Genomic DNA, 27,416 nt, shown 5'->3' on the forward strand with positions numbered 1-27,416 from the left:
TTATGTACTACATTTTTGTGTACCTATTTCCGTAAAATTGTAGTTGGGTTCAAAGGAAAAGTAAAAAAAAATGCTGTTTTTATAAACTACAAAAATAACTTTAGATCTATGATTAGGGGGAAGAGCGATATGGCTACTGCAGAGCCATCAAGATCACTGCTGCCTGCAATAACACCAAGAATTGCAACAGCTCCTCTTGGATCAAGCAGATTACAAACAGTTCCTAAACGGTATGAGGAAACCAAACCAGTTGTCATTCAGGGCCATGCTCATCGCATGATTATAGGTAAATATACCAGACCTACGGTATACAAACGTGTATAATTAAAAATATAATTATTTAAATGTAATCGTAATAACATGTAACTAATTAAATGTAATACCAAGTAATTAATTAAATTTAATTGTAATGACATGCAATTGATTGAATTTAATTGTCAGGCGTCAAACTGTCATTGGTGCGGGAATTTCTCGCTACATTGAAGACCTGTTGGTGACCTTCTGCTGTTGTTTTTTTCTATGGTCGGGTTGTTGTCTCTTTGGCACATTCTCCATTTCCATTCTCAATTTTATTTTCAGCTACTGTTAGAGTCAAATTGGTTAAAATTTTACCGTTAATCGTCAAAATATCCTCATTTTCAGAAAAAAATGAGAGTGATTGGTCAAAATCATTCTATTTTTTTATTGTCTAAAAGAAAGTGTACAATTTAACTTCATGCACCAAAAAGTACTGTTTACGTTATTCGGCTAGAATTTCTACCATTATTCATCATGAAGGTATCCCCATTACCTCCCTCTTGTAATGACATGCAATTAATTAAAATATTAATTGTAATAACATGTAATTAATTAAATGTTATTGTAATAACATGTAATTTATTAAATGTTATTGTAATACCAAGTTATTAATTAAATTTAATTGTAATAAAATGTAATTAATTAAAAAGTTAATTGTAATAACATGCAAATGTAAATAGTTAAATATAATTGTAAAAACATGTCATGCATGTAATTAATTCAAAATTTGAAAGCAATTTTATGAATTTAAAGTGTAAAGTGTAATGAGCATATTTTCAAAAAAAATATTAACAAGAAGCTGCCAGATCAATACCAAACGGATTCATAAACATTTATTTGTGTCCTGGCATTTCAATATCACAAGAACCATAACTGATGAACGGTGAAAGTGAAAATCGTCAATATCAGATGTGACCTCCATTTTGTCATCAGTAACAACATATTAAAATTTGAAAAGCTTTGGTCGAATGGTTCAGGAGTAAATGCGACAACATGACTGGAAACACAATTTTTTAATCTTTCAAGAACCATAACTCCTGAACAGAAAAAGCGAAAAGCGCCATTATTGAACATGACCTCAATTTTGTCATCATTAACAACATATTTAAATTTTAAAAGCTTTGGTTGATCAGTTCATGAGTAAATACATGGACATGACTGGAAGCACCATTTTTCAATCTTTCAAGAACCATAACTCCTGAACGGTAAAAGTCAAAATCGTCATTATTGAACTTGACCTCCATTTTGTCGTCAGTAACAACATATTAAAATTTTAAAAGCTTTGGTTGAACAGTTCATGAGTAAATGCACAGACAAAACTAGAAACAACATTTTTCAATCTTTCAAGAACCATAATTCCTGAAAGGTAAAAGTCAAAATCGTCATTATTGAACTGCCATACATCCCCAAATCAATAACCAACATTTTTGTCACAAAAATCTGGTTAAAAATTAATAGACCAATTTTAAGTTATTTTAATCACCAATTTTTTTTTGTCAACTTTGTGGGCCTTTGTAATTTCATTTACCAGATAGATGGGATTTCCTGTATCCCAGCTGGAGTAACGGTTCATCAAGGGTCTTTGTGATCATCATAAACTAGAAATAATATTTGTTCTGTAAGTACTTAATCACAATTCCCTAATGACAGTAGTGCTGAATATCAATTAAATGTAACTATAAGAATTTGATTTACAGAATGATTCGTGCAATTTCCCATTCTATTTTTTAACCACTTGCAATTGCTAAACATACGAAAAGAAGTGATAAGAACCCTAAACCCACGAATGATATTCACTAAAACCATATTGTTTTATGGAAATGCAATAAAATGGAAATTTGTCTGTTGCATACATGTACATTTGTTTTAGACAACTTAACAGAAGAAATTTTTAAAAGTTTTTAAAAATTTAACCAGAGTTAAAAATGTAAACCCCTTTTTAATATATATTATTAACATGACAGGTATTGGTCATGAACTGCAGAGACGTTCAATGGAAATGTCTGAGGTGGAACGGTTGAGAGGTATCCGTGAAGCAGAACAAGCGGTTTGGGCACAGGCTGAACAGATCAAAGCTGAAGCTGTACAGAGAGCTAGAGAAGAATCTAGGTTAGATCAAGAAAAACTGCTGAAAAAGGTCTCAAAAGCACAGGAAAAAGCATTAAAGGTATGATTACCTTCTATATTTCTTGGGAAGGTGTAATTGCTTTATGCAATACACATATAATTAAAATGTCATTACTTTTTATAGAACTTCAGATAAACTTCATATCAGTGCAATCAAATTTTACAAGAAATATTTTGAAGGATGGATATGCAATTGTACATGAATTAAGAACTCCTTCTAGAAAGAAAATGGCAATACATTTGCTGTTCCAATGATATCACTGCTGAATTTGTGCAGACATCAGATACATTCTGGTGTTACAAATCCGATCTTTTATGGTAATATTTTATACAAAGCTCAAAAATGTTGTATTTTACCTTAAAAACTAACCAAACCTTTATACAGACTTATTCAGAAGTGATGTAGTAACCATACTGTTGTCAGGTCATTAAGGATGGCAATTTTTGAAGTTGATATTGCTTTTATTAACTGGATGGATTGTGCCTAATATTCATATGATGAAAACATAATCTTTCAATCAGTTTAATTAAGGTCTGGAGCTGGCAGGTCAGTAACTGCTAGTAGTCCTTTTTGAATTTAAGTATCAATTTTCTTAGTTTCTTTGTTTCCTTTTCTGAATTTGGACTCAGCCCTTTTTTGGAATGAGTCTTACTGTGTGCATTGCTGTGCATTTGTTTATTCTACATTGGCTAGAGGTATAGGCGGAGGGTTGAGATCTTACAATACATCTTGAACCCGGCCACCTTTTTGCCTTTGTCCCAAGTCATGAGCCTCTGGCCTTTGTCAGTCTTGCATGTTTTTTTTTAAATTTTAGTTTATTTATATGTTTCAGAGTTAAGTGTGTGGCTCATTTTTACCGAATTTATATCTACAAATGTTTTTTGAGGGGCCAGCTGAAGCATACTTCCGGTTGCAGGATTTTACTGCTCTTTGTTTGGGTTGTTGTCTCTTTGACACATTCCCCCTGTCCATTTAAGTGGCAGCCCTTTCTGGCTAAATTAAATAACACTTGAAAAATGAATAGGTGTCACCAAGTTTCTATTTTTGAAAAATAAATGTACTAGTCATAGAATGCAATAGAAGGTGTATTTCAAGTGGGAACTGTATTTAAAAAAATAAAATAGACTGGAGTTCTATATACTCATGATCTTTGCCAATTGGTCTGGTGGTTTGCTGGGGGAATATTGTAGGATTATAAATAGGTAATATGTAATCCACTATAGCCTTGTAGAGTGACATAGTATATTACTATATCAATCATCTGAAATATTGCAAATTTTGAAGAACATCTAGATAAAACAAAAATACTGACCTTATTCATCTAGGTTACTTAGTGTCGTTTATAGAAACACTGTAAAATATTTATGTTGACTTGTTTTCTATCTGCTTTAGACCTGCATAAGAATTTTTGTTCAATTTTAATACCCATGTTAAGCTCTGGATGGAAATATTAAATTGAAAGTAAACAAAGAAGAACAAAATTAAATGTTACAATTTTATATCATTACATTAGAATTTAAATACTAGAAATAACTATACCAGCACTATGATTATTTAAGAAATAATCCTCATTTAACTTTTATAGATCTGGTGAAGCTAATATAAATTAAATGACTGATCATGCACACAGTGACATGTTTTAGAACAGTTTATTTGACCATGTTTTAGAACAGTTTATTTGACCATGTTTTAGGACAGTTTATTTGACCATGTTTCAGGACAGTTAATATGACCATATTTCAAGACGGTTTATCTGACCATGTTGACCTTGATTTGGACAGACTAATCTGACCATAGACTGATTTTGATAATCAGTACTGGTACAAGTATCATAATTTATTCTGGTTTTCAAAATACTGTTTTCAAAATATCTATATATGAATATGTAGATGAGCATGTATATTTTAGGACAACTATGTCAGATGAAATTATTTTATTATTATTTTAATATATTTTTCAAAAAGTAGTTCTGTAATGGTCATATAAAGCTTGAAAAAGGAGATTTCTTTCTTATTGAAAAAAATAGTGAAAAGTTTTACCTTCATTTTAAGAAAAAATAAAAAAATTGAATTGTGCAAATTATTTGCACAATGTTGATATATCAACAGAGATGTCCAAAATGAATGATTACAGATATGAACTTAATCACATTTATATGAAAGGTGACCTAGGTAGCCTTGACCAAACATGTACTTTTGCATTATCAGCTTTTCTATGTATAACATTAAGCTACTGGTAATTTTCCATTGCAGGTTTATCATGAAACAATAGTATCGTACAGATGTACTAATACCAAATATTTTAGATTATTATCTCGGATGACTTCATTATTTTATTTTTATCACTTCTGTTACTGATTTTAAAAAATTTTACCACAAAAAAAAGTGAAGTTCTTTATAATTTTAACCAATACATGATCAAATATTTTATGGAATGAGTTTGTTATAAGTGTATACTATCTATCACTCCTACTTCATGGTGGTCATACATGTACATGTATCTTGCCAATCTCCATAAGAAAATTTGATTTTTTATGATTGAGGTTTGAAAGGTTGAATGAGCCCTATGATATATATTTATTTCACAAAAATGAAAATTAAAAATTCTAGAAATCAAATTGCTTCAGTGTATAAAACTAAAATATTCAAAATTAATAATCCATATTATAGAAAGATCCTTGACCTACACAAAATTAAATTATATTTTAATGAAATAATCTTATCTTACATTACAATTAATTTTGCACAAATTCCTTATGAAGTGTGAAATAAAGATAAATTACACACCCAAAATATGAATCCTGAGGAGCAATGAACGAAAAATTTGTATAGGAAGGTGAAATCTGGATCTGATTCACACGGAGCGTAATTCCTCTGAAAATTCACACGGAGCATAATTCCTCTTAAAATCTGGTGGTTTTAGGTAAACAAAAATTATTGACACAAAATTACTGAACTTTGTAAATTGTGTAAATATTAATGTATTAAAGTATCCTCAGTGTCCTATTTGAAAATATTTCATCCTATCAAGTTGTTTATTTGAAGGAGGAGGCATTACGAGTTGAGATGGCGATGCAGAAACTTGCAATAGAACAGGTAAAACAGGAAAGACTGGAGGCTGAACAGAGACTAAAGGATGCTTTAACAGAAAAAGAGAAAGAGTTTTCAAAACGTTTATCTGAAGCTGTGTCTGGGGCTAGGAAAGAAGAACAGAATGCTGCAGCAAAAAAAGCATCAGACATTGAAAAGTACGTCAAATATTGAAAAATAATTCTGAATATAATATGAATTTTTAACACAAATTTTTCAAAGTAATAATATGTCTTTCCTAATCTTTCTTTAATCTCAATATTGATTTCACAAAGATAGATTTCAGAAGATGTATTTGTTATCTTTGGACTAATTATTTTTGTCCTGTTCCTATATTTATGCATGTTTTAAACAAAAGCAGGTCACAGCAAAATTTTCTACATTTTACATCAGAATGGAAAGTTATATTTTTTATAAATTATTAAAGTCATCTGTAGTTTTTATGTGCAACATCTAGTATTGAGATTAGAACGACATGATATCTGTTTGACAAGATTCTATTGAAATTTCTATATTGTTTTCTTCTATATATATGTTCAAAGATTGGTCCATATCTTACATTGAAATGTAAGAAAGTTGACAGAATTACTTTATATATATACCATTGTTATTTTGTAACCAATAATTTGCTGTTTGGTATATATGTATTTTTAAGATTTCACAAAGCAAATAATTAGATAATTTTTTTAATACAAATAAAGTGTACATGTTCTTTGGAATAGACTGACTGACAGAAATTCTTCATACTATGTATGTATAGTGTTGCTAAATATCTATTTAAATTTTTTATCATTTGACTTTTGTTTCCACTAACACATTTACTTTTCATTTCTACACTTCATGTTTACATTTCAATGTAACTAACATTGACACAAAAGTTCAATGACTTATGAGGTTGTCCATTCTGAAGTGCTGATAAATTATTTGATAAATTTTATGATAAAATTTACTGTCCTTCACAAATTAAATAAGTGGATAGACATACATTTATCGTGTCCAAAACAAGCTTATATTTTTATTCAACCCCTGTTAGTTATACAAGAAAAATTTAACAGGGGTCATATTGTTAATGTGGTCTGATTTGACATCCTTTTGAGAAGATCTTTTCGAATATCAACTTTACTCATACCTTTAATTATAAAAAAAAATATGAATAATACAGAGTACATGAAATATTTATTTCTTATTATTCTTGTAAAAATATAATAAATTCCTCCTACCTTAGTGTTGTTCAAATTTAAACATTCTAATGCATGTGTGTCCATGATGACAAAATATATAATCTGTAGAAAGATTATAGTGAACAGATAATGTAATCCTCTTATAACATAACAATGACATCCTTGTCATCAATTAACTTAATACTAAGACATGTAAGATATGGCTTCATTTAATGTAGATCAGAGTACAATTAGGTGGAAACTCACAGATGGGAGCTTACCATTCTTTCCTAAATTTGAGCTTTCCTGATGTAATTTACAAATGAACTTGGTTTTTTTTCCAAAGAACAAAACTTGGCTTGTACATGTCAAGTTTATGTATTGGTACCTGTCTGCTACTGTGACCTAGTGAAAAAAATGAGCTCCAAAAACAAATTTTTAAACTCAAATTTTACTACTGTAATTTAGACTTTATTATTAACTGCAAGTTAATAAGTAGACAAGACGTCAAGAGTGAAAAAGAAATAACTTATAAACATTTATTAAATCTGCTTGAATTATTAAATATAGAGTCTCTAATTTTTGTGCTATTTTCACATTTCCTGACTGGTGTGAGAAAAATATTACTCCTCACTAGTGAAAGATCTGTTCTCGGCAAATGATTAGTCGAAATTTGATTATGACGTCAAAATGTTCTGTTTTCTTCTCAATTTTTCTATTGTGACGTCATGAAAAAAGGCGACCTTGCCTGATGACGTCGCATATAAAGAACACAAGTTTCTGAAAATCCATGAAAAAGAATGATTAAAGTCATCAGAGAAACAGATTCCGACACTATAACTCGTGTATTACGATATTTCTCTACTCTCGACAGTTAAATTTAATTATTTAAAATGCTCGGCAAGCCTCACGCTTTAAATAATAAAATTTAACTGTCTCGAGTGGAGAAATATCGTAATACACTTGTTGCAGTGTAGGAATCTATATTTCCACAACTGCAACAAGTGTATTACGATATTTCTCCACTCGAGACAGTTAAATTTTAATGTTTAAAGAGTGAGGCTTGCCGAGCTTTTTAAATAGTTAAAATTTAACTGTTGAGAGTGGAGAAATATTGTAATACAAGAGTTACAGTGGCAGAATCTGTTTCTCTTATGATTTATTCTTCCTTTTAAAGATTTGAGGAAAGCTGTGTACTTTTGATGTGATGTCATCAGGCATGGTCGCCTTTTTTCATGACGTCACAATAAGAAAATTCAGAAGAAAACGAGAAAACCTAAGGTCACAATTAAATTTCAACCAATCATTTGTTGAGAACAGACTTTTCTCCCCCTGGTCAGAAAATGTGAAAATAGCACAAAAATTAGAGAAATAAGATTTGTACTTCACCAACAAAGTTTGTTTACAAGAAGAAAAAAACTATCTTACTGGAAATTTGACAAATTGAATACAGGGTACTTGCTTTTTTGCTGTTCTAGTGAACAAACAACTGTTATATGTCATAATGATATCTGCTGTGTTACATATAAAATATTTATAGAGATAACTATTTTATCTTTCAGAAGTCACAAAGATAAACTAGCTGTAGCACTGAAGAAAGCTGAAACAGAGAAAACTAAAGCAGTGACAGATCTTGAAGCTTCTAAAAATAAAGAAATGACAGAAAAAATCAGTAAAACAGTAGAAAATGAGAGGAAGAAGGCTGATAATACATTACAAGCTACAAAACAAAAATATGAGGCAGAAATTACACAATTAAAAGGAGATATACAGAAACAAAAAGCAGAAATTAACAAATATTTGAAGAATATTCAAGCATTAGAACTGGCTAAATTAAATGTGGAAACTAAATTACATGAAGTATATACTGGATATCAGGACTTTATAAACAGAAGCCAACCATTTGAACCAGGCATGTCAGACTATTTGTTACAACCAGTTTATATTGACGAGGTTGGCAAAGTGCCAGAACTTTAGATATATAGTGGGATTGTAAAAATCTTATAATAAGCTACAAAAAAATGTGTATATATTATCTGTCTGAAGTCATCTTTCAGGGGCTTGTTTGAAGAGAGTGTAAAGATTTCTTTAGACCAGGTAAGCAAAACTGAGCATTACTGGTTTTCTGTAAAAAGACCAATTCTCTAAGGTTATTTAAGCTTTTTATAGCTTACTGTTTCTGAATGTACTAAATACAGTGAATTAGAATTTAATATGTGGACCATAAAATCAGTATAAGCTTGTGTACTGTCTAGAGGAGTTGTGTCTGTCACTATCAGCCAAACAGAGCATGGCACAGGCACACAGAACAAGTTATTATACTCATTTTTACAGGGGAATCTTTTTATTAACAACACATTTGTTTATTGTATCGAATGTTGAAATTCTATTTCTGAATCTTTTTGCATTATGGTTGTCAAATTTTATTTACATGCTAATTTAAATTTTTATATATGCTTTATAAGTTGTTAATGAGTCAAAACGGTTAGACTAAAAAAATAGTGTATTGTAAATCAAAAGTACATGTATCAGATACAGAGTAGAATACATATGTATGATGGAAATCTGTTATATTTTTTAACAAGAAAAAAGGTTAGTCATCATGTATAAAAATCTTACTGCTGAATGCTTGATATATGTTTTGTTTTGTATAGTGCCAATGTTTATATGCCTTGAAAGTGTTTACTTTTGAAAGCCAAATGACTTGTTAATTGTGCCTTAGATGTATTTCTATAAAATGTTGTTGCCAAATTATTATTTTTCTTATCAATACTGCATCCTTAAAACTTTTCTATCTATAAATGTAGTAGCTTTTGTTTTCTCGAACATTAAAATCTATGTCACAGTGATATTAGTGTCTGTGCTTGTGAATGTACAAATATTCTATTGATTTAGAAGCTTTAATATTTGATTTTGTCAGGGACTCTTCAGGGATAAACATTTCTGTGTTTTTACATACAGCTTTCTTCTAAGCACTTTCACATGCATACCACCAAATTATAAATGCTTATAGTAACTCTTTGTCAAAAGATTATATTTCTATTAATTGATAACATTGTCAATACCAGTAGTCATGTTGGGTAATTTTCACAACAGTTACTTAGCATTATATAGTAGTAATGATAATTAGTATTTTAAATGGTGTTTATGTGTTCAGCTGATATTCAAAAAATGTTAATATAATGTTTCGAGAAATTTCATGCTTTATGAAATTGTTATCTAGAAAACCATGTTACACGCTTAATCTTTTGCTTTTGGAATAAGTAATTATTATCTTATCTTGTGACACAGATGTTATTTCCACTATTTTATAATATATTTTTCATCTTTTTACCTTATTGTCATAAAAGATTGCTCATTCTACAGGCAATCAAACTAATTGTGATTTTGTAATGTTATTTTTTATATTTTTGTATTCACCTGTTAAAGTTTCCAAATGAACTTATATTACATTATACCCAATCTTTAAAAGGTTGTTTTTCTGCTGCTGATTTATTTTTTTTTATTATTATTTTATGAAGAGCTCTTTTTAAAATGTTAAAGTAGAAACAAAATTGCTTAGATTTGATTCAGGTGATTTTTGGATAGAAAGTTTGAGCAATTTTGATTAACCTGAAAAAAGTGAGTTTTATAATGAATAGTTCTTGGTGAAATTCTAATTAGAATAAGCAGTTGCAATGAAATGAGTTTATGTCTGTAAATAAAGTTTGGGTTACCAGAGCATAAATCAGAAATGTATTGAATGTATAAATGTAAATTTTAGAGTAGCACTAGTTCTACCCAATGGTTGTTGAGGATGTTAGTAGCTTTGTTATAGGGTTATGGTTTCTTATCAGTTGTTCAACAGCATAATTCATTTGTAGATTTTTTTAAAAGGCTACAAAACGTAGGACAAAACCTTGGACCAAAATAGATTTGTTATAAATAGAAATAAATTTGTGCGAGTTACACTGTCACATCCTAACAAAAATTAATATTGATCCATGCATGTGACCAATGTCAACTACAGCCAAAACTATCAGAAGTTTTCCAAAGTTTAGTCAAAACTAAGATTTCCAACATGTGTATGTACAATAGGGTGTAATGCAATCTAATTAAAATTAAATCTCCGCACTTTCTCCTCGTTGTTTATATGTCGCAAGTGCAAAAATTTAATTTTAATTAGATTGAGTGTAATGTTTCTCAGATGGGTCTACACATGTTTTCATCAAATGTGTATTAACCTAAGTTCATCAAATGTTAGGGCTGATGTTGACCCTTTGTTAACCTTCTTTGATGAAGGCATTGGCTGCCAAACAACATGGATTTATTTTTGATATTATGATTAAGAATTCTTTCTCTATAAAAATTGAGATTGTAGAATAACTAGACTTCAGTAAGAATTTGATTATAGAGTATTTTTTTATTTAGCAGGAAAATATCTGCATCAGAATATGTGTACCAAATTGTTTTATGCAATCTATAGTTCTAAATGTTATATATTTTGTTTTTGTCTTGCCTTTTGTTTTATTCAACTGCTGCTCTGTATTGTTGAAGATTATATTTGAGATTCTGTGATAAAAAGATATACTTGTGTTGAATTATTTTTTTTTATTTCACTTTAAGTTTTTTATGCCCCACCTACGATAGTAGAGGGGCATTATGTTTTCTGGTCTGTGGCTCTGTTCGTCCGTCCGTCTGTGGTTCCGTTTGTCCGTCCAGGTTAAAGTTTTTGGTCAAGGTAGTTTTTGATGAAGCTGAAGTCCAATCAACTTGAAACTTAGTACACTTGTTGCTTATGAGATGATCTTTCTAATTTTTAAGCCAAATTAGACTTTTGACCCCAATTTCACGGTCCACTGAACATAGAAAATGAAAGTGGGAGTTTCAGGTTAAAGTTTTTGGTCAAGGTAGTTTTTGATGAAGCTGAAGTCCAATCAACTTGAAACTTAGTACGCTTGTTACTTATGATATGATCTTTCTAATTTTAATGCCAAATTAGATAATTACCCAATTTCACGGTCCATTGAACATGGAAAAGGATAGTGTGAGTGGGCATCCGTGTACTTTGGACACATTCTTGTTGTATACTGGTATTTTATATTTCCCCTGACTTTTTACTTATTCTCCTCCTGGAGTTATTTTCTTCCTGACCTGTTGGTTATTTAATCAACATTTGGTGACTTTCAGCAAAAAGTGACTATGTCTGATGATGTCTGATAGAATTTAGAAAGAACACATCTTTTTACAGATCATTTAAAAAGAAGGATTTAAATTGTCTGTAAATCTTCTGAAAATCATAAGAGAAACAACAGATTCCACTACTAAATCTCTGTAACTTTTATTGCTGTTCTTTTTTCTGATGTTCACTGGAAAATATATTATATCATGGATTAGAGAGTTTTAATAAAATTGAGAATGGAAATGGGGAATGTGCCAAAGAGACCACAACCCGACCAGAGAGTAGACAACAGCAGAAGGTCACCAACAGGTCTTCAATGCAACGAGAAATTCTCGCACCTGGAGCGTCCCTCAGCTGGCCCCTAAACAAAAATATACTGGTTCAGTGATAATGAACACCATACTAAACTCCAAATTGTACACAAGAAACTAAAAGTTAAAATAATACAAGACTAACAAAGGCCAGAGGCTCCTGACTTGGGACAGGCGCAAAAATGCAGCGGGGTTAAACATGTTTGTGAGATCTCAACCCTCCCCCTGTACCTCTAGCCAATGCAGAAAAGTAAACGCATAACAATACGCACATTAAAATTCAGTTCAATAGAAGTCCGAGTCTGATGTCAGAAGATGTAACCAAAGAAAATAAACAAAATGACAATAATACATAAATAACATCAGACTACTAGCAGTTAATTGACATGCCAGCTCCGGACTTCAATTAAAGAATATTTTACTTCTCCGAAGGTAATTGAGTATGGCAATTCTAAGATATATTTTTGGCGCTATTCATGAGACTTCAGCAAAAGATAAAACTTAACTATCACCTGCAAATTATGATATAGCATTACAAATGTTGTCTTAATTACTTTTGTCACTTTATAGAATTGGTATAACAACATGAGTATCTAATCAAATAGTGTCCTTCAATTTCTGTCAACTTATGCATTTTGTATACGGTAGCATTATGAGCATCTATGCAAACCATGCCATACATCTTTGGTCACCTTATAAATTTGGTATTGCAGTCTTGGCATCTATTCAAATAGTGTAATACAACCTCTGTAAATTATAAATTTGGCATAGTAGTCCAAGCATCTGTGTGAATGCTGTCATGAACTTCTGTCACCTTATAAAACTTGGTATAGCAGTACGAGCATCTATGAAAAAGTTATCGTGCAACTTCTGTCACCTGATACATTTGGTATAGCAGTCTTGTCATCTATGCAAATGGTGTCATACATCTTCTGTCACCTCAAGATTTAATATAGCAATACGAGCATCTATGCAAATGACGTCATACAACTTCTGTCACCTTATAAATCTAATATAGCAATATGGGCATCTATGAAAATGGTGTCGTACAACTTTTGTCACCTGGTCAATCTAATATAACAGTACAAGCATCTATACAAATGATGTCACACAACTTTTGTCACCTTGTCAATCTAATACAGCAATACGATCATCTATGCAAATGATGTCATACAACTTCTATCACACTATAATTTTTTTTATAGCAATACAAGCATCTATGCATATGATGTCGTACAACTTCTGTCACCTTATCAATCTAATATAGCAGCAATACACGAGCATCTATGCAAATGATGTCATACAACTTTTGTCACCTTATCAATCTAATATAGCAAAATGAGAATCTATACAAATGATGTCATACAACTTTTGTCACCTTGTCAATCTAATATAGCAGTACAAGCATCTATGCAAATGATGTCATACAACTTCTGTCACCTTATCAATCTAATATAGCAATACAAGCATCTATGCAAATTGTGTCATATGACTTCTGTCACCTTGTCAATCTAATATAGCAATATGAGCATCTATGCAAATTGTGTCATATAACTTCTATCACATTGTCAATCTAATATAGCAATACGAGCATCTATGCAAAGTGTGTCATATAACTTCTATCACATTGTCAATCTAATATAGCAATAGGAGCATCTATGCAAATTGTGTCATATAACTTCTATCACATTGTCAATCTAATATAGCAATAGGAGCATCTATGCAAATGATGTCATACAACTTCTGTCACCTGTAATTTTTTTATAGCAATACGAGCATCTATGCAAAAGATGTCTTACAACTTCTGTCACCTTATTAATCTAATATAGCAATACGAGCATCTATGCAAATGATTTTGTACAACTTATGTCACTATATCAAACTTATATAGCAATACAAGCATCTATGCAAATGTTGTCATACAACTTCTGTCACCTCATCAATCTGATATAGCAATATGAGCATCTATGCAAATGATGTCGTACAACTTTTGTCACCATATCAATCTAATAAAGCAATATGATCATCTATGCAAATGTTGTCATACAACTTCTGTCACCTCATCAATCTGATATAGCAACATGAGCATCTATGCAAATGATGTCGTACAACTTTTGTCACCATATCAATCTAATAAAGCAATATGATCATCTATGCAAATGATGTCATACAACTTCTGTCACCTTGTCAATCTAATATAGAAATACGAGCATCTATGCAAATGATGTCATACAACTTCTATCACACTATAATTTTTTTATAGCAATATTAGCATCTATGCATCTGATGTCACACAACTTCTGTCACCTTATAATGTTTTATAGCAATACGAGCATCTATGCAAATGATGTCATACAACTTTTGTCACCATAATAATCTAATATAGCAATATGATCATCTATGCAAATAATGTTATACATCTTCTATCACACTATGGTTTTTTTTTATAGCAATATGAGCATCTATGCAAATTATGTCACACAACTTCTGTCACCTTATAAATTTTTTATAGCAATATGAGCATCTATGCTAATGATGTCATACAACTTTTGTCACCATATCAATCTAATATAGCAATATCAGCATCTATGCAAATGCTGTCATACAACTTCTGTCACCTTGTCAATCTAATATAGCAATACGAGCATCAATACAAATGATGTCTTACAACTTCTGTCACCTTATCAATCTAATATAGCAATACGATCATCTATGGAAATGATGTCACACAACTTCTGTCACCTTATAATTTTTTTTATAGCAATATGAGCATCTATGCAAATGGTGTCATACTACTTCTATCACACTGTATTTGTTTTTACGCAATGTGAGCATCTATGCAAATGATGCCATACAACTTCTATCACAATATAAAAAAAAATATAGCAATATGAGAATCTATGCAAATGATGTCATACAACTTCTATCACCTTATCAATCTTATATAGCAACACGAGCATCGATGCAAATGATGTCATACAACGTCTATCACCTTATCAATCTAATATAGCAATACGAGCATCTATGCAAATGATGTCATACAATTCTATCACACTATAAATTTTTGTAGCAATATGAGCATCTATGCAAATGCTGTCTTACATCTTCTGCATCTTATCAATCTAATATAGCAATACAAGCATCTATGCAAATAATGTCATACAACTTCTATCACGCTATATTTTTTTATATCAATAAGTACATCTATGCAAATGATGTCACACAACTTCTGTCACCTTTTAAATTAGATATAGCAATATGAGTATCTATGCAAATGAAGTCCTGCAACATTTGTCACTTTATAACACTTGTTAAGCTGTCTGGGCATATATGCGAATGGTGGCATATAACCACAGTCACCTTACAAATTTGGTAAAACAGTCTGTGCATCTATGCAAACGGTGTCATATGTTACAACTTCTTTCACCTTAAAAAAATTGGTTAAACAGTCCGTGCAGCCATGCAAAAGGTGTCCCATAAATTCTGTCACCTTATCAAATTGATTAAGCTGTGTGGGCATCTATGCAAATGGTGTCATAAAACCTCAGTCACCTTATAAATTTGGTACAACAGTCTCGGAATCTATGCAAACGCTGTCATACGTTACAACCTCTATCACCTTAAAAATTTGGTATAGCAGTTCGAGCATTATGAAATTTGGTATGGCAGTACGAGCACCTACAACTAGTGACCATCAACTTCAGTCAGAGCATTTATGCAAATAGTGTCATACAACTTCTGTCACATTATAAATGGTATATAGCAGTACGAGCTACTATGCAAATGACGTCATACAACTTACATCACCTTATAATTTAATATAGCAGTACTAGCATCTATGCAAATGGTGTCATACAACTTCTGTCAACTTATAAATTTAATATAGCAATACGAGCATCTATGCAAATGATGTCAAACAACTACCGCCACCTTATGAATTTGATGTATTTGGTATAGCAGTACATGCATCTATGCAAATGATGTCCTACAACTTTCATCACCTTATGAATTATAGATTTCTGTCCCTTTATAAATTTGGTATAGCAGTCTTGGCATCAATGCAAAGCTGTCATACAACGTCTGTCTCCTAATAAGTTTGGTATAGTCTAGTCTTTCTATTTTGTGATGTTACACTATTGTTTGAGGTAAGGGTAAGGGTTTGTACATATTTAAACGTTCATAAGTGTTTCTCGTTTCTCGTTTTATATATAGATTAGAGCTAAGACCGTTAGGTTTTCGCATTTGACTGGTTTAACACTAGTTATTTTTGGAACCCTTGTAGATTGCTGTTTGGTGTGAGCCAAGTCTTCGTGTTGAAGACCGTACTTTGACCAATAATGGGTTTTATTGAGAACTTGTGACTTGGAATGAGAATTGCCTCTTAAACGATCGAAACGATTGAATACAATTGATTGGGTCTGGAACCTGGAAAACCACATGAGCCAGTTGATTGAATTGACCAACCCCTTAAACGACTGATACGACCAGTTAGTATTGCACACAAGAACAGACGGTTAATTGAATTCACAAAACGATCGAAACACGATTCAATACGAAGAGACACCTGATTGAATCGTTTCAATTGTAAGGATTGAATACGATTGGTATACTCGTTAACCGTGACATTCTGAGGAGACAGATAATTGAATTGATCAACTCTTCAACGATTGTTACAATTGAGTATGATCGTTACAGTAGAAAGTCATCAAATAGACGAGACAGCTAATTGGTTTTATCAATTCTTAAACAATCGTAAACGATTAACTACCATCGATTGTGAGGTTAAACATACTTGACACTTGAAAGAAGAATTTAATTTAGTGACCAACCCTTCAACGATTGTAACGATTGTATACTATTACAAGAAATCTCAGGACTATTTTTTCGTTAATATGTCACAAAAGGACATTTGATTTCTCGCAAGCTCCTATTTTTGTTTAGTATCGTATCAGAGAAGCAGACTATTTCCCGCGAATTTATATCTCATTACTTATCGAAGTAAGGAGTACATTTTCAAAAGGATTACATCAACTCCAAAGTCGAAAACAAAAACAGACAATGCAACGTCAAAACAAAAAAAAAAACACCAAAAAACAGCATAGAAAACACAACATAGAAAACATAAGGCTGAGCGAACAACACGAACTCCATAAAAAAATGTGAAATCTGAGATTCCGTAAGAATAAGCTGAGACTACTCTTCTTTAAGTTTCCCAGTTTTCCATCTGAATAAAGATGCGATTGATAACTGGTTCATACGTGGCCTATTTATTTAAAACTAGTTAAAATTTTAGTTATATACAAAATGGTGCAGCGAACATACAATGTATGTAGTGATTAAAACTATGTACAGGAGATGAAGCTATTTAAATGATAGTGGAGAGAACAGCATATGTAAGCTGATCTCTGAAAGAGTCGACTGTCTGTGTATTTACTACTGATGTTGGTAAAAGATTCCATTGAGTTATTGTGTATGGGGAAAATGAAAATCTGTACGAGTCTTTTTATGTATAAATGTGTCTGAAGGTGTGAGAATGATGTTTTCTGGTTCTCGAGTCTGATGGAATGAGAATTGTACTAGATGGTATAGCAACAAGGTGCTGTGTGATCTTGTACACCATAACCAGGCGTGCACGCAGTCTGCGTTGTGCTAAAAGAGGCATACGGCCGAGCAGCTCTCCTTTGGACCATCTCTATTTTCGAGATAGATTCTGAAGTGTGGGGGTCCCAAACCGAGCAAGAGTATTCGAGTTTGGGACGGACAAGTGCTTTCGAGATTTTTTTTTTTTTTTATCTTTAGTGCTTTCGAGATATTGTCATATATGTGTTTGTCCCATTTAAGGTGGTATGGTGTCTTCCTCCATCTTGGATTGTAAAAAACAGAGAACCAAAGGTCCAGATTTTCTATCAAGTTAGCAAAATTTGATGCAGGAATGCAGATATTTAATGTGAATTTTCATTTAAAAGAATCAATTTATAAGAATATAACTTATAAATATTGATATTTTTGCAAATGATGATTATTTTTGGTTGTTCTTAAAAATAAATTAATTGGCATTTTAAGGGTAGGTAACTCTAAAACAGTGCATTTTCTGAAGGATTCTACATGGAATTTTCCTATTTTGTATTTTAGCCGGAAAAAACGTACGGTGACTCTATCTTTTCTTTTGATATTCTCAAAGCATTGTCTGAAAGCTATTTTTTCCTTTAAGTATTTAACAATTTTATCATTTTGTTTAGTTTCTAATCACAAAATTGTGTTTTTTCCTGTATAATCCATACAAAATGTGTCATTTTGTCACGACCTGAAGCTTGAGAAAATGCGCGGTGACCTATCATTTTTATAACATTTTTCAACATATATCAATAGATACTACGTTTTGGCAAAGTATGAACAAATTTTAGACTCCCATACCACCTTAAGGTTTGATTGTAATGTGATGCCTAAGTGCTTAACAGATCATGAGATCTGAGACTGCTATAACTTTATAGTAGTCTCAGATGAGATGTAACAGTTTCTAAAATATAATTGTGAATAGTGTAATTATGTTGTAAAGGTTGACAACATATGACACGTTATAGTATGAATGTTGTTTTATAGTAGTCTCGGGAATAAGTAAAAGTACAATTATAAGTAAGTAAAACAAACATGCAAAAATAACCGTCTCGTCTTGCAGTACCTGTTGTGAGTTCTGGAGCTATCATATTGGGCCAATAAATTTTGTTAAAGGACGTCCTTTGCGCATTTCATTCTTTGTATCGATCGTTATCATGCTGTGGTATATTGTCTAGCATTGGTGGTAATTAGCTACATCGAAAAATCGATTTCCGAAAACAGTCGAACAGTCACTTCCGGGTAGCTCGTCAATTTCCGGCATAATAATAAAAGATGTCTATTGACATTATGCATCTGGAAAGACGTCAATATTCCTTAATTTGTGTGTGTACGTTTATTTTAATTCTTATAATACCGGACTCATCTTGTACAACACATTGTGATGAAATAAATTGTAGAGAAGGAGAATGTATTAATGATTCCTGTATTTGTGATAAAGGTTGGAAAGGCCCAGCTTGTCAGCACTGCACAGGAAGAGTAAGGTAAGAAAACTAAAATAAAATTAATGAGGGATCAGGCAGGTGTTACCTGTGGAATAGAATGGAGTCAGTTTGAGCAGATATTCAAAACAGCAGTACTTTTTTCAGAATTAAAATTTTATAATACTTATAAGCAGGTGTGTAATATATATGAATTTGAAAGGAGAATAATCTTCAATAACTGAAGGATCGCTAGAAACTTAAAGAAGGAAAGGACCTTACTTGGCTTACCCTCAGGACGTAACTTAGGGTGAAAATGTAGCTACCTGCAGGGATCTTCATGGATGAAAATTGAACGATGGAGGAACTTTCACCATTAAAATATAGCTACCTGTACATTGGACTGCCATTCCATCTCCAGCTTCACACACTGACACAGGTCAGAAGGAACATGTTTTAGTCAGTGTCACTGTGGCATTGATTGGTCAGGCCTCAAATATCTGGGTAAGTGGCGATTTCAACCTTGGCCACATAGACTGGAACACACCGGCAGTCATACCTAGTAAACCTGATGCATCACTACACCAACAACTCCTCGATATATCAAATGACAACAATTTAACACAGGTCATAAACAAGAACACCAGAAACGACACAACCCTAGATCTTTTGTGTATGACCAATCCATCATTTGTTAATAGAGTCGAAACATTACCACCAATCGAGCAAGTGATCATTACTTTGCTTCAATAATACGCCTAAAAAACTGTACACCTACATTAAAAGCCAGAAAAACGAAAACACCGGCATAGCTCCTCTGCGAAGTGAAGGTACACTGCACTCAAGTCCATCTAAGAAAGCAAATATACTTAACAAACAATTTCAGTCTGCTTTTACATCTGAAGCAAACACTAACATTCCAGACAAAGGTCCTAGTAAACACCCTATAATGGAACCCATTAGAATATCTAGGGATGGTGTTTACAAACTAATCAAAAACATAAACCCGAATAAAGCAACTGGTCCTGACACCATCGCAGGCAAAGTACTAAAACAAAACATCGAAATATGTACAGATATCCTCACTTTAATATTACAAGATCACTACAAACAGGCAAAGTACCATCTCCTTTCTTTCAAACAGAACGCAAACAGTACTTTTAGAAAACATGTCATCTTCAAAAATACCAGTCTCATCAGGAGTCCCGCAGGGTACAGTGCTAGGACCGATACTATTCTTAATTTACATAAATGACCTCCCAGATTACATCCAACATAGCAAAATCAGACTCTTTGCAGATGACAGTATAATCTACCGACAAATTAAAACTCAAAACGACTGCCTCAAGCTTCAAGAAGACCTAGAAGCTGCCATACAATGGGAAAAAGATTGGCTTATGTCTTTCCATCCAGACAAGTGTAACATCATGAATATAACAACAAAAAGAAATCCCATCCACTTTTATTATAACATGTATGGACACATCTTAGAATCTGTAAAACATGCAAAATACTTAGGTATCACCATCTCAGCAGACCTAAAATGGAACACCCATGCAGGCCACATCCAACAAACTGCTGCAAAAGCAAATAAATCCTTAGGTTTCATCAGAAGAAACCTTAAAGTCCAATCGCAAACAATTAAAGAAAGAGCGTACCAAACACTCATAAGACCAAAGTTGGAATACTGTTGTACTGTATGGGACCCATTTACAAACGAAAATATAAAATCACTGGAAAAAGTACAAAGACGGGCAGCAAGGTATGTGTGCAATAGACATCACAACACCAGCAGTGTGTCTGAGATGCTTGATACCATGAAATGGCAAACATTACAAGAACGCCGACTACGAACAAGGCTTATAATGTTCCACAAAATGTAAATGAAAACATAGCCATTCCATCGCAAAATGTATTACAACAGAGTCAGTCTACTACAAGATCCACCAACAAAGAATCCTACAGACAAATTCATTGCAATAAAGACAGCTATAAATTTTCTTTTTTCTGTCAAACAATCAAAGACTGGAACAAACTAACCCCTGAAATTACCAAAAACAGTACTACAGAAAACTTCAAGAATGCATTCACACACGACGTGCTCCTTGATACTTACCCTCATCTGAAATAAACAGATACTCTTGTTTTTATCTTATACCCAAAAAAAATAAAAATAAAAAATGTAATATTTAAAAACTAAATAAAAAATTGTATAAATTAAAAACAAAGAAAAATTGTAAAAATTGAAAATACGAAAATATATGACCAAAAACAACTTTGAATAAGAAATATTTTGTTAATTTATATTTTGACAAAAATTATCAACATATATAAATTTATTAAAAAACATTTACCAGGCATGCGCCGGAAAGTAAACATCAGTACGTTGATGGTTTACTGTAACAAAAAAAAGAAGAAGAAGAAGAAGAGCCTTTCAAATTCAACATTTCGCTATTAAATCTACCAATTATATTGACAGGAACTTCAGCTAACTTGACCTCAAGTTTTAACACTGCTGTTTTGCACGTGTAGATATTAAACATGTTAAAGGCAAGTAATGGCTATAAATTCAGAGGTGTTTACTTGTACGGATTGTCCGTATTTTACATGAATTTTTAATAAAATTACTCAATACGGATTCATCATGAAAAAGTACGAATTTTCTAACAATCTGGAAAAAAATCATAGTTGCTTCGTTTATGGGGATTGGTGTCTGTTAAGAATTGCACATGAGGTGTTCCCGCTACCGCTCTTCATGTACACGACGTCACCGTTGTTGTGACGTGAGCTTTTCAGAGTTCAATACAAGTATCATTGCAAGCAGACGTTTTTCACGATTTTTACGAGGAAAAAAAATAACGCAAAATGTAAAACTTGAATCGTCACTTGTTCAAAAAGTAAAGTAACGAAAATACCAAACCCAAGGATAGTTCATTGTACTTCAATGGCAATCATTTTGGGACTCATTTAATTTGAGACAGCTGTGCATACGAACCCAACCTTAAGCAACGTCCAAAAATTCAATTATTTGAAATCGTTACTTCGGGATGAAGCTCTAAATCAGTGAAAGGTTTGGCGCTCACTAATGCAAACTATGAAAAGGCAATTTCCCTATTGCAAGAAAGATATGGTCAGCAACATAAAATTACACAGAGGTATATGCAGGAACTTATTGATATTACCTCGCCTAGGTACACACTTTTCAACCTCGCTCATTTTTATGACAACATTGAAATTTACATAAGAGGTTTAGAATCACTAGGACAAACTGATGAATCATATGGAGCGCTGTTAGTGCCAATAATATTGAACAAACTACCAGGGGAAATTCGAAAAAACCTTGCAAGAGAATTTGGGTCCACAAACATATGCTTAGCAGACTTACGAAAAGGCATATTTAATGAAATAAATATCATGGAAGCCGGTAACTCAACAGACACTCATGAAAATCCTACCGCTACTGCAGCATTTTTCTGACAAAATCGCGAAATCGACAATCAAGTCACAGCCACCAAAATAAGAATCACCAAAACACTAACTTCAAATCTAAAGAGTCTATTGTCAAGAATCACACGTCTCGGTAAATTGTACGAAAGTAACTGAATATAAAGACTGCATGTCAATAGTAAAAAGAGACCGCCCACGCTTCAACTGTTTAGGACATCATAACTTGGTTGCTTGTAAGTCAAATAAAACATGCAGAAAATGTCATAAGCGTCATCACACGAGTTTATGTACATGATGTAAGGATAATGCACAAATAGATAAAGAAGATAGTTTGAACGTAAGTACTATTCAACACAACGCAAAGGAAACGGACACAATATTACATTCATAGGCAACCACGAATGTCATGCTCAAAACCGCAATAAATCCTGTAAGTTCAGGACTACAATCTTTAGAAGCCAACATTCTTTTTGATGAAGGTGCACAGAGGTCGTTCATCACAGAAGACTTAGCCGCTAAATTGCAGTTATCAATAACTGGCACAGAAAGTTTAAATTTATCCGGGTTTGGGGACAGTGCAGAAAGTATGAAAAATTAGACACTTAAAAACTGCAACTATTTATTTGCTCACAGACGAAGGAAAATTGCTGATCACAGTATTGATCGTACCGGAAATAGTTGCACCACTCAAAACTTACATCCGAAAAGCTGCTAAATTGTCATATTTATCCGAAATAAAACTCGCACATCCAGTTACCGCGAACAACAATTTCCAAGTCTCAGTACTTGTAGGAGCCGACGACTATTGGTCAATTATAGAAAACCATATCATTAGAGGTGAGGGACCTACTGCCGTGAAATCAAAAATAGGTTACCTACTGTCAGGACCACTTCACGGTACACCAAATTACAATGACCAGCCAACATCTATGATGAATGTAATGATATCAAGAAAGACAGAAGAATGCGACCTGGAGAAGTTTTGGAAGTTAGAAACACTTGGAATTGAGCAAATAGATGAGAAGGAAACGGGGAACAAGGAATTAAGAGAAATATATGAGAAGACATGTATCAGTTACCATGACAACAGATATTTTGCTACATTACCCTGGAAAGAAGAGCATCCCGCATTACCAATGAACAAAGAGGTAGCCCATCGCAGAACAGAAAACGTAATTAAACGACTAAAGAAGGAACATATATACAAATCAAAATAATTCTGTGTAGAAAACATAATTTTATCAGGACTGTGTCAAGTCTTTATTAATACTTTGTTTTCAAGTAAAAGTGTTTTGGCTTTTTACACATTATTGCATGATATAAAATAGAAGATGTGGTATGACTGCCAATGAGACAACTCTTCACAAGAGACCAAATTTAAATGTCACTGAAATTATGGTCCATTCAATAACACTGATCTAGAATAAAAAAAAAAAAGAATTCATAAATATCTCAGCTTTTGGCTTATGAACTATTGGATTACCTTGAGTAATATACATGGTATCTCAAAGAGTAAGGATTATTATCGAATTTCCGTTTATACTTTTGAACTAGGTACATTGGTACTTCCATACGAACACATTTATATAGAAGTAAATATTCGTGGTATTTTATTCTACTTTCAACTGTCACCCACCCAAGTTCTTTAAAAGAGAGATAAGTTATCTGTATCTACATATGATTAGACATGTAGCCCTTTTTCAGAGTTTTGATATTCCTGTACATGTTATCCCTTCATTTTTACATTCTCCCCAAATAATACAGCAGTAATGTAGGGGCCAGAATATACAAATATACAAAATGTACTCCTTGTAATATGTTTTCCTAGCTCGCACTTACATGTACATGTATATCTAAATTTTTAAACTGTCAATTTTAAAAGCTAATCCTTTTCCACATGAAGAATTTGGTAATATTTTTGACTATTAATAAGTCATGTAAGGTAGCACTCCACAGTTAGGTGTGTAGTTTCGCATTTTGGCCCCTGTGGATTTTTCAAATATAAGAGCTAGTGTGCAATAAAATTCATTTTTGGATAGCTGAGTATTAAAATAGCCTTTGTATTGGGTTTATATGAACATCAAGATTATGTAATGTATATATAAAATAAACATAAATTGCATTCCAGGCAGATTTTTTACCTTCAGAACTAAAACAAGAACATAAAACACTATTTTATTGTTTACTGTCCTTAGCAACCAAATATACACATTTTGACACTTAGACATGTTGCGGTCTTAAATTTGTACTCCATTAGCTTCGCCATTGTAACCAAAGATTGCGCTTTATATGATATCCTCATAATGTATCACTTTATATTTTTGAATGCGAATAAGTCAAATAAACATTTTTAGCAGGATTTTATATTATAATTTGGCATTAATTAAATTTAATGATGCCAGTACTGCTAGAAATTTATACCCTGCTTGAGAGCTTCTAAACAAAGGTTAGGTATGCTACTTACAGCAAAATTGACCTATAAATACTTTCAAATACCTAAAAATTGTACAATTTGTCCTCTTTTATGGTAATTTTATGATTTTAAATAAGAGAAGGGGAAAAGTTTAAGAAATTTACCCCAAAAATGAGACAGACTTGAAGTTTTTCACTATGATCCAGAATTTATTTTTAAATTACTTTTTGTCGCGTTTCAACATCAACTGCTAACCTTCATAAAATCTTTATTACTGAACCAATTTTCAAAACTAAGGTGCCATTTTCATCGTAACAGCTAGTAGAACACAGAAAATATAATAAAAATTGAGGCAGGAGGGGAAAAATTTCACCTTAAGGTAGCACTCCACAGTTAGGTGTGTAGTTTCGCATTTTGGCCCCTGTGGATTTTTCAAATATAAGAGCTAGTGTGCAATAAAATTCATTTTTGGATAGCTGAGTATTAAAATAGCCTTTGTATTGGGTTTATATGAACATCAAGATTATGTAATGTATGTAATATAGGCTGTTTTCTGTATGACAGTCTGTATTTGCATGTCCCTTCCATACATTGGTCCGGCAATTATTGTAATGTTTTTTCCCAACTTTTTATCGCACGAACTTTGTGATTGGATTTTACGAAAAAATGAGGCGAAAGACACCTATTTTTTATTTGATCATTAGGAATATTTATGAAAACAGTTTCTAAAAAGGTATCACTCAAAGGCATTGAAATTCTAGTTTGATCCAAATTTTGGGGAGATATGTGACATGTCCACCCCCCTTTTTGCAATATTTTATGGTAAATAAATGCAGAATGTTGCCATGGATACACATAAAAGGAATTAATTTTCACTCCTTTTAACTTTTGAAAATCAAATCTATGGAATACACTGATTACATACATATGCACATGTACAGCACAAACAGTTAGGTTAATGTATTAGAAATCCAGGAATAGGAGATGATAAAACATTTTGTGGCTCATTTTTTATTTTATTTTCTAACTGTGGAGTGCTACCTAAGCTTAGTTGACATGTCTAAATATTATGTTAAGTTTATATGATACAAGTTTGCATTAAAACCTTCATTTAAGGTGGCACGGTAGTATTTGCATTCCAGAATTTAGGTTGCTCTTTTGTGTACCCTACTTAGGTAAATGTATCTAAACAGTGTGATTGGACAAAAAATACAGTATCAACTGAACATACTTTCCCAAACTGAGGGATGAATCAGGTGTAGAAAAATATGAAATAATTTTACATACAGATGAAAATGAATTTTTGAGAATTTTTTTTAATTTTGTATTCACTGCACCATAAAATACCTAAAAGTACTATAGTAGCCGTAGGTTTTTAAAAATAGCAAAAAAAATAAACGGTCATGATACATATTCAAATTCATTTTTGAATAGTAAAATGAAAGTACTTCAGTGAGTTAGCTGTGAATGTAGAATTTTTTGCAGTGTTAGAAAGTGGTGAAAATTCTAAAAAGACTATCATTATCCCTTATGGGCCAGGAAATACTACCGTGCCACCATTACATACTGTCAACCAAAATTCAATGATAAATAAAACAGTCAAGACATTTCAGTCTGTGCACTCTTGTAAACAAGTGTATTTTGTTTTCATTGTCAGCTACAATTTCACATCAATCACCAGGTTGCAAGCTTCAATCTAATTTTCTATGAAATATTTTGATAAAGCTACATTGTAGTTACTATCACAGTACATACATGTGTTGATTAAATACCAGCATGTCTTCAAAGAACAGAATCTGTTATTATAAAATTTTTAATGTTTTTGAACCTTTCTTGCAATCTAAGACATGTTCATGTGACAGCATACCCTTGTGTCCATGTTGCAGGTTTTGCAGGGCCATTGTATACAGACTCAATCAGCCTTTCTACTAAATATATGGTTTAATTTGGTTTTGTGTATAATAGAAAGATAAGGGTGATTAGAATAAATTTGTTATGCTTAAAGTTCGCTTTATATCTTGATTTTTTTGTACACTATTTTAGACATTTCATGTATTTAGTTGTATCCCAAGAATTATTATTAGCAAAATAGAAGTTATTTTTAACCACATGCTGTACATGTATATGTATCTAATGATGAATCTTATGAATGTATAACATGTATAAATTAATTAGGGCATGTAGGGTGTCTGTGTACGTAAATATTTATTTTGTTTCAAGTGAATACCAATGCAACATACATTTGTATCTGGACCAAAAAAAGTTGAATCTGCAAGTTTTAGCAATCATTTAGAAATTTAAGATTTCATAACAATGTATCTAGCTACATAAAATTGAGAAAGGAAATGGTGAATATGTCAAAGCGACAACCACCCG

At 32.2% G+C, this 27,416-nt stretch overlaps 2 protein-coding genes across 3 annotated transcripts in view; both read left to right on the plus strand.

The window, feature by feature from the left end:
• Window positions 1–22: 22 nt before the first annotated feature.
• On the plus strand, window positions 23–11,254 carry LOC139518693 (uncharacterized protein C6orf163 homolog). The gene is made up of 4 exons (XM_071310161.1): window positions 23–286; window positions 2,262–2,464; window positions 5,470–5,672; window positions 8,237–11,254. Exons 1-4 carry the CDS (start codon window positions 109–111, stop codon window positions 8,649–8,651), a joined length of 999 nt encoding a protein of 332 aa, XP_071166262.1. The 5' UTR covers window positions 23–108; the 3' UTR covers window positions 8,652–11,254.
• Window positions 11,255–18,999: 7,745 nt separating this feature from the next.
• Window positions 19,000–27,416, plus strand: part of LOC139518694 (attractin-like protein 1) — a 67,750-nt gene continuing 59,333 nt past the window's right edge. For both annotated transcript variants that reach the window (XM_071310162.1, XM_071310163.1), the window contains exon 1: window positions 19,000–19,243. In XM_071310162.1, coding sequence (XP_071166263.1) covers window positions 19,035–19,243 — 209 coding nt within the window. In that variant the 5' untranslated portion in view covers window positions 19,000–19,034. The remainder of the gene's footprint in view (window positions 19,244–27,416) is intronic.

The sequence above is a fragment of the Mytilus edulis genome, chromosome 4, assembly GCF_963676685.1.
Source record: "Mytilus edulis chromosome 4, xbMytEdul2.2, whole genome shotgun sequence".
NCBI lineage: Eukaryota > Metazoa > Mollusca > Bivalvia > Mytilida > Mytilidae > Mytilus > Mytilus edulis.

What these genes read in the sequence shown, in the direction of transcription:
- LOC139518693 (XM_071310161.1), top strand. Translation starts at nt 109, where the DNA reads ATGATTAGGGGGAAGAGCGATATGGCTACTGCAGAGCCATCAAGATCA. An exon ending in CACAGGAAAAAGCATTAAAG is followed by an intron (nt 2,465 to 5,469) that starts GTATGATTACCT and finishes GTTTATTTGAAG; the next exon opens with GAGGAGGCATTACGAGTTGA. An exon ending in AAAGCATCAGACATTGAAAA is followed by an intron (nt 5,673 to 8,236) that starts GTACGTCAAATA and finishes TTTATCTTTCAG; the next exon opens with AAGTCACAAAGATAAACTAG.